The sequence below is a fragment of the Sus scrofa genome, chromosome 7, assembly GCF_054392235.1.
Source record: "Sus scrofa isolate SSC_HxYL_T2T_F1_AM1 chromosome 7, Sscrofa_HxYL_maternal_Yorkshire_Landrace_v2.0, whole genome shotgun sequence".
In the NCBI taxonomy this organism is placed as follows: domain Eukaryota; kingdom Metazoa; phylum Chordata; class Mammalia; order Artiodactyla; family Suidae; genus Sus; species Sus scrofa.
In genome coordinates, this window is record NC_139389.1 from 56,548,153 (window position 1) to 56,565,445 (window position 17,293).

Genomic DNA, 17,293 nt, shown 5'->3' on the forward strand with positions numbered 1-17,293 from the left:
TAAGATCTGGGGGTTACAGGAAGCCATGAGCTCCCAGTGAGCTGGCAGTATGACATGAGCCACTCAAAAAGGGCCTGTGATTGGTGTACTCACTACAGAGATCAGTTAAGGACATTCCTTAAAATACTAAAGACAGAACTACCGTATGATCCAGCGATCCCAGTCCCAGGCATGTACCCAGAGAAAGCTCTAATTTTAAAAGATACATGCACCCTAATGTTCACTGCAGCACTAGTCATAATAGCTAAGATATGGAAGCAACCTAAATGTCCATTGACAGATGAATGGATAAAGACAACATAGGATATACACACAATGGAATATTTCTCAGCCATTAAAAAAATGAAATAATGCCATTTGCAGCAATATGGATAGATCTAGAGATTATAATGAGTGAAGTAAGTCAAACAGCATATGATATCATTTACATGTAAAACCTTAAATGATATAAATGGACTTATTTACAAAACATAGACTCGTATACATAGAAAACTTATGGTTACCAGAATGGATAGCGGGCTCGGCAGAAGGGGGATAAATAGGACTTTGGGATTAGGATGTATACACTACTATGTACAAAACAGATAAACAACAAGGACCCACTACAGAGCATAAGGAACTATATTCAATATCTTGTAATAACCTATAATGGAAAAGAATTTAAAAAAATAGATAACTGAATCACTGTGCTGGATACCTGAAGCTAACACAACATTGTAAATTATACTTCAACTTGAAAAAACGGTTATTGAAAAAAGGGGGGCTGTGAGCTCAGAGGACATGAACAGAATTGGGGGCACAAAACAGGGGAGGGGACTTCTCCTGCTATGTTTGGAATAGACCCAGCTGGGCTCCCAGACTCAGACTGGGTCTGGCACAGAGAGGACACTGACAAACTGGAAACTGTAAGAGGCCCCAGTAAGGAGAAGTGAGACTGTCCTGAAAGTGGCTGTGGGGCTGAAGGGCAGGTGCTTCAGCAGCCACAACAGCAGCAGCCAACACTGACCGAGCCTAAGGCACACAGGCTTTGTGCTGGGAGTTTCACATGCTCATTGCACTTAAACTTTTTTTTAGTGGGGGAGTGCTTTTTAGGGCCACACCTGCAGCATATCGAAGTTTCCAGGCTAGGGGTCGAACTGGAGCTATAGCTGCCGGCCTATGCCACAGCCACGCCAGATCCGAGCCACGTCTACAACCTACATTTCAGCTCACGGCAATGCCAGATCCTTAACCCACTGAGCAGGGCTGGGGATCCAACCCACTCTCATTACCACTGAGCCACAATGGGAACTCCTCCCCTGCCCCCCACCCCACACTTAACCTTTTTACTGCCCAGGCAGGCACCAATTATCCCCATTTTACAGATGGAGTAACTGAGGCTCAAAAAGAGGCTGAATTTGGGCTCAGAATCCAGATCTGACTGCAATAAAGCTTCTGCTCTTACTTCCTAAGTTTGGAAAGTGCTGCCTGCCTCCTATCTTTGGAGGCTCTGAGAAGTCCTGCAATAAAGAAGTCTGTGTTACTTTAAAACAAACAAAACAAAAAAGCCCGAGTTGCCAGACTTTTTCAACAGCAGCATCTTTCCCCACAGAACACTTATTAGCTTCCCTTGGAACAAGTACTGCCTGGAATATTCTTTGAGAAATGCTATAGTGAGGCAGAGTTTCCTGAGCGCCAGATCCTCTTCTTATGCATCCATCACCTTATCCTTGGTACCAAGCTGGCACTCAGCTTGTCAGCTTCGATGAACAAACATCTGCTCCAGAGGGAAAAGGGAGTAAGTTCTCCCCATCCCCATCATTCCAGTCCACCACCGTGCTACCCAGCTGTCCTGCTCTGGAGCAGCCTGTGGTGCAGAGAGAACAGAGCAGGACTTTGGAAGCAGATGAATCTGAGCTCCCGTCCCAGCTCTGCCACTTACTGTGTGACCCTGGGCAAGTCCCTTGGCCTCTCTGAACCTCAAGTGAATGGGGCTGAGGCTTAGAGGAACCAGTGAGTATGGACAACTAGACAAGTAACAGGTGTTCCCAAGGCTCCAGCCCTAACACACAGTCCAGGCCTCCTGAGAGGCTGGCTGCATGCCACCAGTGCCCCTGCCATCTCCTGGGGTCTCCCCTTGGTGTCTAGCACTGTTAGGCTCATAGGTGTCCCCACTGTGTCCTAACCAGTGCTGGACTGGCCAGCTCAGGAAAACCTGATGCTGTCCAGAGCAGGTGAATATGAGAGCCAGACCGCCCTCCCAGGGTGGGGCTCATAACATGAATGCATGTGTCCTACGAGCCTGGACAGGGAGACAGGAAGGGGCCAGGCTCTGGGACCAAATCCCTAATCCGCTACCCAGGGGATGGCCCAGGGAGCCTGGAGGGCTCAGTACCTGGGCACCCAGAACACTGAGCAAAATTGAGGCAAGTGAACCCAGCCAACCATCAGTGGCTCCGGCCAAGCTCAAGGTTTCTTTCAGGCTGAGCCTCTGAGAAGGGAGAATGGAAGTTAAGGACTTCATGGCCTGGGAACCCGACCTTGCCCACTTCCCAGCCCAGGAACCAGGCCCTGCTCTTCAGCAGCAGCCCCCACTCTGAACCCTGGCCTTTAGTCATTCCTCTTCCTGGACAGACAAAGCTAAATGGAGACTTGGCTGGTCCTTAGAGGCCTCAAGTGCCAGGCAGAAGGCCATGGCTTTTATTCTATAAGGAGCAGGGAGCCATCAAGGGTGGCCAAGTCGGGTAGAAACTGGCCTAGAGCTGAGCTTGCCCATGGGGACTCAAGCAGTGAGGGTCTAATGGCTACGTACAGAGACCTCGCCTTTCTCCAAGCCCAGGCTCCATGGCTTTAAAAGGGGTAACTAGACTTTAAACAGTCCAGAGGTGTTGCCGGAGATCAAAGGCTGGCACAGGGGGGAAGTCGCGGCATGTAACACGGGCCACATCAGCCGCAGAGCACACACCCCCCTGCTCTTAGCCACCCAACCCAGAGGGAAACAGAGCTGGGCAGTGGGTGACCTGCTAAGAAAGCCAGGGGCAGAGGTCTTTTCTGCAGGGGCGCAGGAAGCAGCCTGGCTGCCTGAGGCCTCTCACCTGCACATCTGGGTGGCAGCAGCAGGGAGGGAGCGGCTGGCACTACAGGCAGCTTGGAGAATCACCAGCTCCAACCTGCCACGGTGCGCTATGTGGGACCTGGGCTCCTGCTCAGCTCTGTCCTGCCTTGCTGTGTGACCTGGGCAAGTCACTCACCTTCTCAGGGCCTAGGTTAGCTCAACCATCCTGTGGGGTCCAGAGCAGTATGCCATCCTGTAAGGTAGTACTGTCATCCCCAGTCCACAGATGAGCAGAAGCCGAGGCTAAGAGAAGGAGCGTGGCTTGCCCCAAGGCACCAGCTAGTAGACCCCAGAACTAAACAGATCTAACGCTCACATGTGCTGACGTCTCAGCCAGGGGCTGGTCTGACTGGGCCCTTCTGTGTCCCCAGCACAGGTCCCAGCACACAGAGGAAGGAGGTCTTTGTTCAGAGCCGTGTGGATGAGCCAACCAGTCTACAAGCTCCCCCAGGGCGGGCACAGGGTTGAGGCTGCCTCGGCCTCTCCTCCCGCAGCTCTAGTCCCTGCAGTGCATGGAGGTTGCTGAGCCAGCAGGTGACATGACACCCAAAGGTGTTTCCCCAACAGCAGCCCCAAGGGCCCCACCTCAGTCCAGGCTCTCTCCCAGTGACGGACTCCCTGTGGGGAACCCCCCATCCCCTCCAGTACTCAGGAGCGTGGAGCCTGTACGTCCCACATGAGGCCTGGGCCACACGCCCCCTTTGCACCTCCCCGACACCACCCCTGGCAGCCTCACCATGTTCATAATGGTCAGCACGTAGTTCTCGACGTTGGGCTGCCCGTGGTACTCCACCATCTTGGGGTCGGCCACCACTAGGGTCTCCACCCACTTCTCTCTGCTCACTGAGCGCTGCTGTAGACGCCTCGGCCGCTGCCACTGCTGCCGCTGCTCCCAACGCTCCCGCCGGAACTCCAGCTCTGGGGACCCTGTGGGCCCCAGACGGGGTGCAGGTCAGCTGCCGGTAGGCCGGCCCAGGGCACACATCGGAAGGGCCTCTCGCCCGGTCAGCAGAACAATGCTGGGTGACCTTGACCTGGTCCCTTCCCTTCTCTGACCTGGGGAGCCCTTACTACAAAGGGCTAAGCTGATCAGCCTCGCAGAGTGACCTCAGGGACCAATGAAACCAATGAAATCAGTGAAATGGTGGATATGAACACAGAGAGGCACTGTGCTGGTGAGGTGAGCTCCGGGGTCCCAACCTGCCCATACTGTTCCCTCCCCACTAGGGTGGGGTGGGGTAGGGTAGGGGGAGCACCTCCCAGAACATGCAAACCCCCCATCCTGTGGAGGCTGGCCAAGCCCCAAGCCAGCTGACCCCACTAGAGACCTGCCCCGCTGTCCCAGGCTGCCCCCAGGTCAGAAGAGAAAGTACATCCACGAAGCTGGAGAAACTGAGGCCAAAGAGTGCATCTCTGTGGATATCTGTTCCAGCAAACAGAGTCCCTGAGCTGTGGGCAGCTTGTGAAGTCGGTACAGGCCCCACACCCTGGCCGCCCTGAGCAGGTAGCTCCTTCCCAGGACTGGCAAGCACTGGGGGCACTCTATAGAGGAGATGCTGGTGCCACATTCTAGGTACCCAGTAAAAGAAGTCCCTTACTCTGAGGTGGGACCTGACTATCTCTCCTGCGGGGGCTGGGTGTAGCGCCGCCTCCCCGGGACACAGAAGAAGAATGGTTGGCAGAGGTGGAAGTGCCGCAGGCGGTGAGTGAGAAGTGGGTAGGGCAAGACGGAGCCCCGAGGTGGGGGAAGAAGGTGAGGGGCAGGAAGAGCAGTCAGTCCGGGGATGAGCTAGGGCAGGCCTGAAAGGCAGAGGCCTCAGCACCGTGGCACATTTGGAGGGCAAAGGCTATGATGATGTGTCTGTCGGTCTGTCTGCAACCCTTTGGTCCAAGAGGAGACGAGCATGGTGGTGTTGATAGAGCCTTCTAGAAAGGACTGTCCATGCCCCCAGGCCCATCCCCTAGCCCAGAGCTGGCAGTAGAGATACTCACCTTCCACCCCACAGGTGCCTGGAGCCCTGGAGTCGTCCTGCTCTGCTCGCTTCTCAGGGGCTTGGCGCTTGTACACCATGTGGGGCTGGGGACGGCCAGTCCGGGCTGGGACACCATCTAGGGGCTCAATGAAGTAGTCCTCGTTGGAAAGCTGGAACACACCTTTCTGCGGAAGAAGCACCAGAGTCACACAGGAAAGGCTGGCACTAGGCTGCTCTTCCCACCCATCCCAAAAGACTGTCCTGCCCAGCAGAGCCCACCACCCCTTCTGACCCCAGACACACTGCCATTCTCCCTCTGGGCCTTGGTTCGCTTTGTACCCTCTGCCTGGAATGCCCTTCCCCGCCATTTCACAGAACCAAAGGCTTCTAGGCTGAGCTCAGAAGCCACCTCCCCGAGGAAGCTGCTCCTTACGCCCAGCCCACCCCTTAGCCCATGAGAAGCAAGAAATCCTCAGAGATAAGCAGGAATTATAATTCAAAGTTGAACATCAGGAGTTCCCTTTGTGGCTCAGCGGGTTAAGAACACGATACTATCTCTGTGAGGTTCAATTCCTGGCCTCACAGATCCCTGGATCCAGCACTAGCACAAGCTGCAGCACAGGTCAGGGATACGGCTTGGATCCAGTGTTGCTGTGGCTGTGGTGCAGGCCAGTGGCTACAGTTCTGATTAAACCCCTAGCCCAGGAACTTCCATATGCTACAGGTGCAGCCATAAAAAAGAAAAAAAAAAAATCAAAACATTTTAAGTCAATTATACTTTAAAAAAAAAAAAGAAAGAAAGAAAGCAGCTTAACATCAAGAAGGGGGAAAAAAAAGAGTCCTGGGGATGTAATGTACAGCATGGTGACTACAGTTAATAATACTATGTTGTATTGATCCAGGGTTGCCACAGCTGCAGCTTGGATTCACTCCCTGGCTAGAAACTTCCATATGTCGCAGATGCGGCCATTTAAAAAAAAAAAAAAAAGTTTCCATTGTGGCTCAGTCAGAGGTAATGAACTCAACTAATATCCATGAGGATCCAGGTTCAATACCTGGCCTCACTCAGTGAGTTAAGGATCTGGCGTTGCCGTGAGCTTTGGTGTGGGTAGTTCGCAGATGCAGCTCAGATATGGTACTGCTGTGGCATAGGCAGGTAGCTGCAGTTCCAATTCAACTCCTAGCCTAGAAATGTCCATATACCATGGGTGAAGCCCTAAACAGACAAAAAGAAAAAGAAATCTTATCACCAAAAAAAAAAAAAAAAAAAAAAGAAAGAAAGAAAGAAACGAGCCTGCATCCAAATCTAACAAGATGCCCACTGCCAGCAAGACATCCTATTCCCTGGTCCCAGGGTCCGCCAAAGAAGGGAAGCTAGCAAAGGGAGTTTTGGGCATGTCCACTGGCACTCAGGCCAGGGGAGGGAAGTGCCTTGGAAAGTATCTTTGTGCAACCCACCACCTCCCTCGGACCTCCCTCACTGGCTCCAAGTCTGCCAGTTGGGTCACGTAGGGTCTGGAATGCTAGACAGTGTATCATCAGCTCTAGGGGCTGGAGACCTAGTTTAAATGGACTCCATAACTGAGTGACCTTGGCCAAGTTCCTCTCTGAGGCTGTTTCCTCATCTATAAAATGGGAATGATGCCCATATATGTGGCTGTCACACAACCTCAACAAGATTAATTAACTGTATGGAAAGGAAGGAGCACAGGCTCTGTACGTAAATGACACTTTCCCAGGCAAATGAGCTCAAAGGCCAAGATACCCTAAACTCTGTGCTGTGTGCTGTCATTAGGCCCTGTCCTGCCACAGCCCATGGTTTTTCCCAAGCAATCTGAGCTGAGGCTGCCCCCTGGGAACAGTGGATGTCTGAGAATGTACACCCATCCCCCCTAGTTCTCCCACACCTCTTGCTCTGGAGCTGGGAGCAGAAAGGGGCCCTAACCTGCCTGGAGCAGAGCTGCTTAAAGCAGGCACCCAAGCAGAAGAAGGCAATTAGGGCCCCAAGCAAGAGTGGGCATCACCTGAACCTGGAAAAACCTGGAGGCTGAGGCCTGGGAGGAGGCTTCATCACCTCCTGTCCTGGAGAAGAGAAGCCTAAAGGAGTGGAGGGGGGAAACCAAAGTCATAACTGACACTCCACCCCTCACCCCAATCAAGAAAAGGGACTTAGCTGCTTTCTGAGTTACAAACAGTCATTCTCCAAGTTGGGCATCTGGACCTGCAGCTTCAACACTATCTGAGAAACTGCCAGAAATTTAAGATTTCCTACCCCCCACCCCGTCCCAACACACTTGGTTTTAAGGAGGCCTGGATGATTCTAATTCATAATAAAGTTTAAGAATTGCTGTCCTAGAGGACAAGGAAACCTGTGATGCCCACTCCATTTTACAGGTGTGAATACGGAAGCTGGGAGAGAAAAAGCCAGGGGGCCAAAGCCAGCAGACGCGCCCCAGGCCAGGGAGGAGGCAGCCCTGCATCCCTCCGGGGCACCTCGCGCACACTCACCAGGCCGTCGCAGGCGCTGATGGCCGCCAGGCCGCCCTCGAGCTCGGGGTCCTGCACCTCGCCGAGCAGATGACAGGCCGGGGCGCTGGCCCGGATATGCGCTCGGCCCAGGCCGCCGTGCCGCCGCGTCTCGCTCACGAAGCCGGGCGCCAGCAAGTGCGGGTTGGCGGTCAGGTTGAAGCGCAGCTCGCGGCCTCGGTACTGCAGCTCGTAGAAGGCAGGAGCGGTGGGGCGCGCAGACACGTCCCTCTTCCGCAGCGCACGGGGCCACAGCTCGTAGGACAGGAAGGAGCCTCCCGCGTCCACGCGCACCGGGTGCACGATGTCCAGCGCCGCCCGACCCTGGGCCGCGTGCCCTGTGGGGAGAACCCCCAAGACAGAGTGAGGAGCTGCCAGTACGGCGGCTAAGGTCTGAGCGTGGAGATGCACGGCCTCATCAGCCACCCAGCACCTCTACGCCACATCTCGTTGGAGCAGGCGGCGCCTTCTAAGTTATCGCGAGAACCTCTTAATTGGTCCCTCCTGGTAGATGGGTCCCTGGGCTGAGAACAGCTGGGTCTTCTTGGGCCCAGTAAATTGGGCCTTGTTTCTCTTTGACGCCTGGAAGAGAAAGTTAATTGCAGGAGCTGAGCTCTGCTGGATTAGAAAGATAAGATGACCACTTCAAGCCCTTCTGCGGTCAAGGAGAGCTCGCCAATTACACATGCGCAGTAAGACTCCTACTTACTTTCAGTGAGGGGTTGAAAAGTGAGGGGGTGCCAGGCCATAGTAAATCCTGATACCTTCCCCACACCCTTTGCTTTGAAATCCATGTTTGCCAAAAGATATGCACGCATATTGGGGAGGGTCTTGTGTCCAGTTAGGTGTGAGAAATAAACAAGATAATTGGCTAAAGATAAAGACCCAGAAGAACCATCCCATATAAGTGATTTAGATCACCTCCCTGGCGCCCTTCTCAGGGGGACACCTGCACCCACACTCCTCTTTAGGGTGTGTATTACTTGCGACTTAAATAAACTACTTCTCTGTGTACTCTCCCATATGTTGTACTGTGTCTCTAACAAATTTTATACCTATTTTCACAGTCTTTGCCTCCTTGAAACATTTTTGCTTTCAGCAGGTGGCAAGAATCAAGGCAATTCTGCTTTTAGCCACTAGTTAGTCTAGTGGCTAGGATTCCCAGTTTTCAACCAGGATCTCTAGGTTCAATTCCTGAGCAGAGAATTAAGATCTTGCTGCAACAGTAGAAACTGACAGAACATGGTAAATCAGCTATAATGGAAAAAATAAAAATCATAAGAAAAAAAAGATCTCGCTGCAAGCCATCACTCACTGGGGCCTCCCCCAGGTCATCCCTGCTTCCACTGTTGTCCATCCATCTTGGGTCCTCCTCGCCTAGTCTGCCCTCAACAAAGCAGTCAAGGACGTTCCAAACCAGCTGGATCAGGGCCCTTCTCTGCCGAACACCCTGAGGTGGCTCCCAGATCACATACAGCAAAAGACAGAGTTGTGGCAATGACCTGTGAGACCCAAGGCAAGGTTACCTCCCTAATCTCACTTCTGCTACACCTCCCAAAGTTCCCTTCCCCAGGCCCACTGGCCTCCTTGCTGTTCCTCCAACAAGTCAGACATGCTCCTGCTTCAAGATTTTGCACTGCTGTTCCCTCCACCTGGAACACACTTCCCTTGGTTTTCCACCTGACTGTACCTCTCACCTCCTTTTCAAGTCCTTCCTCAAAGCTCTCCTCACTTTATTTTAAAATTGCAACTCCTGGAGTTCCCATCCGTGGCTCAGAGGTTAACAAACCTGACTAGTATCCATGAGGATGTGGATTCGAGCCCTGGCCTCAGTGGGTTAAGAATCCGGTGTTGCCCTGAGCTGTGGTGTAGGTCGCAGACACGTCTCAGACCCAGCGTTGCTGTGGCTGTGGTGCAGGCTGGAAGCTGTAGCTCCAATTCAATCCCAAGCCTGGGAACTTCCATGTGCCAGGGTGAAGCCCTAAAAAGCCAAAAACAAACAAAAAAATTTGCAACTCCCTGGCTTGCCCTACCCACTCTTCCCTGCTTTATTTCTCCCCATACCATTTCTCATACTGTATCACTTAACATCTTCATTATGTTATTTTTCCTTCTCCAACTCCTCCCAACGTGAACTCTAGGAGGGCAATTTTGCTGAAGATTTTAAGTGCCAGAAGAGTGTCTGGAAACTAGTAGTTTCTCAGTAAATATTTGTGTAAAATCTGTAGAGTGGAGACAATAACTTACATGTCGGGGGCTGCTGGATTAAATGAACTGAACTACTCCACCTGGCCCATTGGCTGAACATGATGGCAATTATGGTGATTATGACTTTTTTTTCTTTTTACTGCTGCACCTGCGGCTTATGGAAGTTTCTGGGCAAAGGGTTAAAGTGGAGGTGCTGCTGGGGCCTACGCCACAGCCACGGCAACACTGGATCTGTGGCTATAATGACTATTATTAGCCTGAAGGGTTTCTTAAAAAGTGCCTGGGGGTCCTGCAGGCATCTCCAGGCCTCCTGAGATGGAGAGTCAGAGATGGACCACCCAGGTAGGGCTCCCTGGCCCCTCACCACTACCACTTCAGCAGGGCTGCTCTGGTTTATTTCTTTCACATGCAAGAGTTCATTTGAAGAATAGGTTCTAGGGCTGGAAAATAGTTGCAGATTTCTGCTCAGGCCCTTGCCAGTTGCAGAATTCTCTCCGAGTCATTCTGCTACTATTTCCCAGTAAGGCTTGATTTGTAACCTTTTTTTTTTTTTTGCCATGGATTCCTTCTCAGAGTATTTTTGGGATTTGGGGTTTTTTGTTGTGGGGGGGTTAGCTACACCCAGGGCATGCACAAGTTCCCAGGTCAGGGATGGAACCCGAACCGTGATTCTTAACCACTGGGCCACCAGAGAACTCTGAAAGGAATTTTTTTTTTTTTTTTTTTGGCTGCACCTGAAGAATACAAAATTTCTCAGGCCAGGGATCAAACCCACACCACAACAGCAACAATGCTAGATCCTTAACCTGCTGTGCCAATGGGAATTCCTCATAATGTTTCTTTTTCTTTTTTTTTCTTTTTTCTTTTTTTTTTTTTTTTGCCTACCCTGTCGCATATGGACTTCCTGGGCTAAGGGTCAGACCTGAACTACAGCTTCAGTAACGTTATCCTTTAACCCTCTGTGCCAGGCTGGGGATCGAACCTGCGTCTTGGTGCTGCAGAGATGCCACCGATCCTGTTGTGCCACAGAGGGAACTCCCTCACAATGTTTTTAAATGCACAAGATAAAATATATAGGAAACTGATTGTGGTGAAATACAGTTGTCAGAATAATTTAAAAAGAAGCCGTGGCATTATGTGCACCTTTATTAATACATTAAACAAGATCTAATGGCAAATTTAACAACTATGGTGATTTTGAAGTCATGATGAGCATCAACCTTAGTTCAAGATACCTGCAACTGTATTAAGATAAAATTTTTTTTTGCTTTTCCTACTGGTAGCAAAAGCACAGATGCTATGAGCACTATTGTGACCTGTTGCTAATATTTACAATTGAAGAAAATGCTGGAGTTCCCGTCGTGGCGCAGTGGTTAACGAATCCGACTGGGGACCATGAGGTTGTGGGTTCGGTCCCTGCCCTTGCTCAGTGGGTTAACGATCCGGCGTTGCCGTGAGCTGTGGTGTAGATTGCAGACACGGCTCGGATCCCGCGTTGCTGTGGCTCTGGTGTAGGCCAGTAGCTACAGCTCCGATTCGACCCCTAGCCTGGGAACCTCCATATGCCGCGGGAGCGGCCCAAAGAAATAGCAAAAAGACAAAAAAAAAAAAAAAAAAAAGAAAATGCTAAATTTCACTTCAAGGTTAGATAAATTAAAGATGTATCCCATCCAAGTTCATGGATCCTCTGGATTCCACCCATGTCCCTGCAGCTGCAGATTCCAAGTTAGGACACCTGCAGTAAAGTCTCCAGTTTGCTTCTGGAGAAAGCAAAGGGACATTCAGAGAAGTACAGAGACTGGCCCTTAGTCACAGGGAGAGTAACAAAGTCTCCCAAATGGCTTCAATCTTTCAGTAACATTTTTCCACATTCTCAGCAGCCTGCCCCTTGCTCAGCTGCCTCATTGCTAACATTAAGGAGATGGACTAGATCAAGATTTTCAAACCATTTTTGCCACCAGACCTAGTCTTCAAAAGACATCTCGTGTGGACCCACACACATAAGAGCAGCACTGCTGGGGGTGGGCAGGAACCCCAAGGCTGATGCTCTTGTCCCCCTTTCTCCTCCTCAGTTCCCCGGCTCTGAGGACCAGGTACAAAACTGGCCCATCTGAGGTTTCTCCCAGCCCTCAGTCCTTCCCAGATCAACTGGCTTTATGCCCAGCTCCTGGGATCCTGGCTGCTTGTGACAGTGACTCGTCATGCCCACAAGAATGCCTGAGTGTGTTGCAGCTGTCCCACACGGCCCCCCGTGTGGCTGCTGCTAGGGCTCAAAGGGAAGCCAAGCCCAGCTTGAAGCTCCATCCAGGCCAGGCTGCAGAAACCCACCTCACCCTCCAACCTGTCTCCTGATGAACCACACACAGGAGCACCCTACACACCTCTGTGCTAGCCCCCCTGCAGAGGAAACCCCCACCACCCACAACTGTCCCAGCAGGCCAGCCATCAGGGCACAACCCTCTCTGAAAATGCTCTGAGGGGCAGGAGGCAGGAGGCAGGGTGGGCTGGGGTGGCTTACTGTGTGCCTCTGGGCAAAGCTTCCCTGTCTCTGATTTTCAAGAGGGCACCAGTGCAAGGATTTCCCAGACTTCTTGGCTGAGAATTTGTTAAAAACAAATTCCCAGGCCCTGTCCCAGACCCACTGAATCAGCATCTCCAGGAAACGGGACTAGGAAGCTGTTTATCCCAAAAGCCTCAGGGGACTGGGATCATCAGGGAAGTTAGGAAATTCCTCACTGGAAGTGAACCTGGCTGGACACCAGCAGTACCTGGAGAGCTTAGGAAAACTGCAGCTGCCCAGGGCCCAGCCCAGAGGTTCTGATTCCATAGACTCAGGGCTCCGAGGTCCCATCATCTATAGTTTTCTAAACCTTCTGGGGATTCTGAGGTAACCATTTCAGGGCTGGATCATTTAAGGAGACTTCTTGCCCTGACATCATATTATGGACATTTGGATGGCAACTCCACAACCATAGCCTGCAGACTTGCTTTTTGTTTGTCAGTTTATTGATCTGGGAAGACGGAGTGGTTTGTTGGGCTAGCACAAATATTGAAAAGTAATTAGTTGACAGAGTTTAAAAAAAAAAAACACACACACACATGATTTTGTATAAAAATCTCAATTTCTCAGCCTAAAGTCATCCATCCATGTCAGGCCTAAATTCCCACTGGTCAGGAGCAGCCCTTGAAAGAGGAGCCCTCATCTGCCTCAGTCTCCACCACTCCCCATGGTGTTCCCCATGCTGTAGCTAAATAGAGGCTGTCCTCAGCATCACACGTGTATGCTCTTTCATTGAGTAAAGAACAAAAATGGGAAAACAACAGATGGGCCAGAAGGCCCCATGTTTCAGGAAAAATGTCTTCCCATGAGCCTTGTTGTGTTACCTGCCTGATCCCTGGCATTTAGTGTTATGAGGCACAGTTAGGTGCCCCAAACTCCAGGAAAACTTACAAGACACCATCCATCCATTGCCCTCAGAGCAATGGGTGCAGGGCACTCTCAATCCTTACCCCTGGCACAGTGCTCAGGAGGTCCAGGAGAGGGGAGTGAACTACCGCCTCCCCACAGATGGATGGGGATGAAGAAAAGTCGTCAAAGGGGGCTTGTGTGAAGTGTCCTTGACATAGGGGTGCATATTTAAGGATGAAGATGAGGAGGGCATCTTGGTGGTGGACACCATATGGCGGGCCCCCAGAGAAGCAGGACAAAGCCAGGAGGAAGGGGAACAAGCAGCAAGAAGTTAAGCTTGGTCCCGGCATTCTTTTGTGAAATGAGAGACAGTGGGGTGACAAAATAATGCGTAGTCAAAAAAGCCCAAAGTACGGGCTTTGAATATAAGGCCCAGCTTAGGGTCTCAACTCAGCCATATAATAGTTGTGGTCTGGACAGTCACTTCATCTTGCTAAGCTTCAGTTTCCTCATCTGCTCAGAGAATCCAAGTCAGAAAATATGAGGGTCACAGGGCAAAGAGCTGAAGAATGAGACAACGGCTACACTCCAAGGCTTTGTTTCAAATGAGTACTTCCAGCAGCTCCAGAGCATGAATCACTGCAACCAAGGCTGCTAAAGATGAGCTGAAGTCTGGGGCTGCTGATGCCAACCAGCCCTGAAGTGCTCAGTATACTAGAAAAAAGAAGCTCCAAGGCACACTTCTAGGCACAGCAGTGTCCTCAAACATGGGTGTGGCATTCCGGTCATGGCTTAGTGGTTCACGAACCCAACTAGTATCCATGAGGATGCAGGTTTGATTCCTGGCCTCACTGAGTAGGTCAGGGATCCGGCGTTGCCGTGAGCTGTGGTGGTCACAGGTGTGGCTCAGATCCCGCATTGCTATGGCTGTGGTGTAGGCTGGCAGCTACAGCTCCAATTAGACCCCTAGTCTGGGAACCTCTATATGTCGAGGATGGGGCCCTAAAAAGACAAAAGACAAAAAAAGGGGAGGGATGGGAGAGGGCAGAATGTATGTGACTGGGGAATCTGAACTCCTAGAGAGAAATGGCCCCAAGAGCTCAAAAGTGTCCCTGGGGAGGGGTCCAGGACCTTGGGGATATACAGTCCTTTTGAGAATCCCTGCTCTAGACCTTGGGAAATTATTGCAAGACAAATTCAAGTGTTATAAAGAAGCATCTTCTTAAGTTCAAAAATGTGATGGAGCTAAGTAGACATATGCTGCAGGTGAAAGGCGTTAGAATTAGTCTGCTCTCAGGCCAGAGTGCCTGGGTGTGCATCACAGCTCTGCCACGCACAGCTGTGGGGCTGTGGGTACAGACTCCACCACTCGGTCTCACTTTTTCCATCTGTAAAATGGGTCTGATAATAATTGAATTCTCACACAATGAGAATTCAGTGAGCCAATATGTAAATGCTTAGAAGAGTAGATGACATGGCAAATGTCAACTAAGTTACAGACTGAAAATTAGCAAGAGAGGTTCAAAGTATACTTAGCTATTTTTTTTTTAAAAACTTGTCTTATCTCTTTGCCTAATGGCTTAATAAGATGTTTTTCAAATCAAAAAGAAAAAATACAGGATGTGACCACTTTAACTGCAATAGGTTTTATTTTCTTGTTTTGTTCTGCATTCATTTTTAATAACCAAATTTGTACTGTTTGCCATAAAATATTTTTAAAGGAGAACACAGCGAGTTAAAAAATAAACTCTTGGAATTCCCACTGTGGCTCAGCAGTAATGAACCTAACCAGCATCCACGAAGTTGTGGGTTCAATCCCTGGCCCTGCTCAGTGGGTTAAGGATCCAGTGTTGCCATGAGCTGTGGTGTAGATTGCAGACTCACCTTGGATGTGGCATTGCTGTGGCTGTGGCATAAGCTGGCAGCTGTAGCTCCGATTAGACCCCTAGCCTGGGAATTTCCCATGTGCCGCAGGTGCAGCCCTTAAAAAAAAAAAACAAAAAACAAAAAAACAACTTTCATGGAGTTCCTGTTGTGACTCAGTAGGTTAAGAACCCAACAGTGTCCGTGAGGATTTGGGTTTGATCTCTGGCCTCATTCAATGGGTTAAGGAACTGATGTTGCTTCAAGGTATGGCAGCTGTAGCCCTGGCCTGGGAGTTTCCATATGCCACAGGCGCAGCTGTAAAAACAAAAATAAACTCTCTCAATGTCACTTACATCTCACAAGGTCTAGTAGAGACCTTGGTGGCCAAAACTACCACCACCCAGTGCCAGCAAGGGGTAATTGCAGGTTCCAGTCGGGCTTGTGGTTGCAGTGGAGCTGAGCCAGCAGAGCTCAAGCTACAGTGGGATGGGGGCAGGTGCCATTCTGAGGGACTGCCAGTGGTTCATGGCTGAGTCTGTCCCTCCAGGGAGGTTGGTCAGTTGTGACTGGACTGAGCTCCTGCCACACTGGGTGTTAAATACTTTGAATATCACTCTGAGGTGACAGAACTGTCACGTTGGAGCATCTCTCAGAGAGATGCCAACATGGTGTTTACCCTGACGCTCTTATCAAGTACCTGGGTTACAATCCAGCCCTTCAAATGACCCGTAACTCATGCCGAAAGGAAAAAATGACTAGGGTGTGTGCATGTGTGCGTGTGTCACAACCTCCTCCCTGAGTCCATCTGCACTTGCTTGTGTGCATGTGGGAGTTCTGCATGTGTGTGCTCACAAGTGCGACACAGCATTTTGGTGAGCCCCTGCCTCAGTCCAGCAATCCCAAATCCCTTGGTTTGTCATATTTCCCTAAAGGTAAGCCCAGGGTGTGCTCTTTGGCCTCAAAGAAGGTGGCATTCAGTGGGCGGAGCCCCCAGTTTAGGTCGCCCAGGCAGCTCCAAGAAAAATGCAGAGAACTTAGTAGCCTCAGGTCAGGGATCCTGAGTGGGAGAAGAATGCTACGTGTCTCTGGGGACACTAGAGACAGACACCCTAAAGGGGGGCCCAGATTAGATAGGAGTGCCTGCCCTGCCTCCACCCCAAATGGCAGGCTCAAGTTACAGGATACACAAGCACTCCCTAATCTTACTGGGTCTGCCTGGCAGATTAATAAAAATAATGGCCACTACATGGTCGTCTCTCTGCCCCGTGCTAAGCGATCACGTTCAGCATTTCACTTAATTCTCACAAAATCCCTTTGAGGTAGACACCATTATACCCATTTAGCACATGGATGAGCTTGTACATAGGTCTGGCCTGCAGGGGAAGTGAAAGGGACCCCGACCACAGAGGACTCCCCCCAACCTTTCTCCCACAGCTGCCAGGGGGCCTGGACCCAAGATCAAGCTCAGGAGAAGTTCCTTGGGACAAGCACTTTCCTGCTTTCTCATCCCAGTCACCTGGTTCATCTCCATGGGTCCTCAGCTCTGGACAGTGGGAAAACACAGGCTTCACGCCGGTAGCCCAGGAGTCCAAACTAGCAGGTCACTCTCCCTTCTGAACCTGTTCCCTCACCCATAAAAGGATTTTGTACCACCCACCTTGAAGGGCTGCTGTGGAGATGAGAAATAAGAACTCCGGAGGCTGGCACAAAACAGGTCTTATTAAATGTTTGCTCTATTTCCTACACATACAGTGAACCCCCTCCCTAAAACACTGCTCTCAACAGCTGCTTCCCTCAACAGCTCCCCAAACCTCTAAGATTTGGTTTAAATATTCCGTACATTCCAACCCATATGCTTTTCTGGCCTCACAACCACAATCCCCCTGCTGGAGAGGCAGGTCTCCCCGATGCCCAGCAAACAGGCCAAATCCAGCCACCCCATCCCCCGACCCCCCCCTACACACACTCTTCCAGCCCATCCAAAGTTCATCCATCTTTCCAGTTCTTCCAAGCTCAGCGCCCCCCCCCCACCCCGTCCCCACAAAGCCTGCAAGGCTCTCCCCATTATCCGGCCCGCCTCCATCAGACCAGGAGATCCCTGAGCGTTGGGCCAGGGGTCCCCTACACCCTCTGAGCCTAAATTCCCAGGCCCGCCGTTCCGGACGCTACAAGAGCTCCGCCGCCCAGCCGACAGCGGCGGAGCAAGATTCTGGACGT

General features: G+C 51.0%; 1 protein-coding gene across 12 annotated transcripts in view; it reads right to left on the bottom strand.

Moving 5' to 3' along the window:
• The window catches only part of ADAMTS7 (ADAM metallopeptidase with thrombospondin type 1 motif 7), a 67,839-nt gene that overhangs the window by 49,542 nt on the left and 1,004 nt on the right, over window positions 1-17,293 (bottom strand). For 11 of the 12 annotated variants that reach the window (XM_084968376.1, XM_084968382.1, XM_084968379.1 and 8 more), the window contains exons 2-4: window positions 7,576-7,931; window positions 5,087-5,252; window positions 3,831-4,021 (exon numbers count right to left, since the gene is read on the bottom strand). In XM_084968376.1, the coding sequence (XP_084824502.1) occupies window positions 3,831-4,021; window positions 5,087-5,252; window positions 7,576-7,931 (713 nt within the window). Of the gene's footprint in view, window positions 1-3,830; window positions 4,022-5,086; window positions 5,253-7,575; window positions 7,932-17,293 lie in introns of those variants that run through there. The other variant, XM_084968383.1, reaches the window with a different exon arrangement.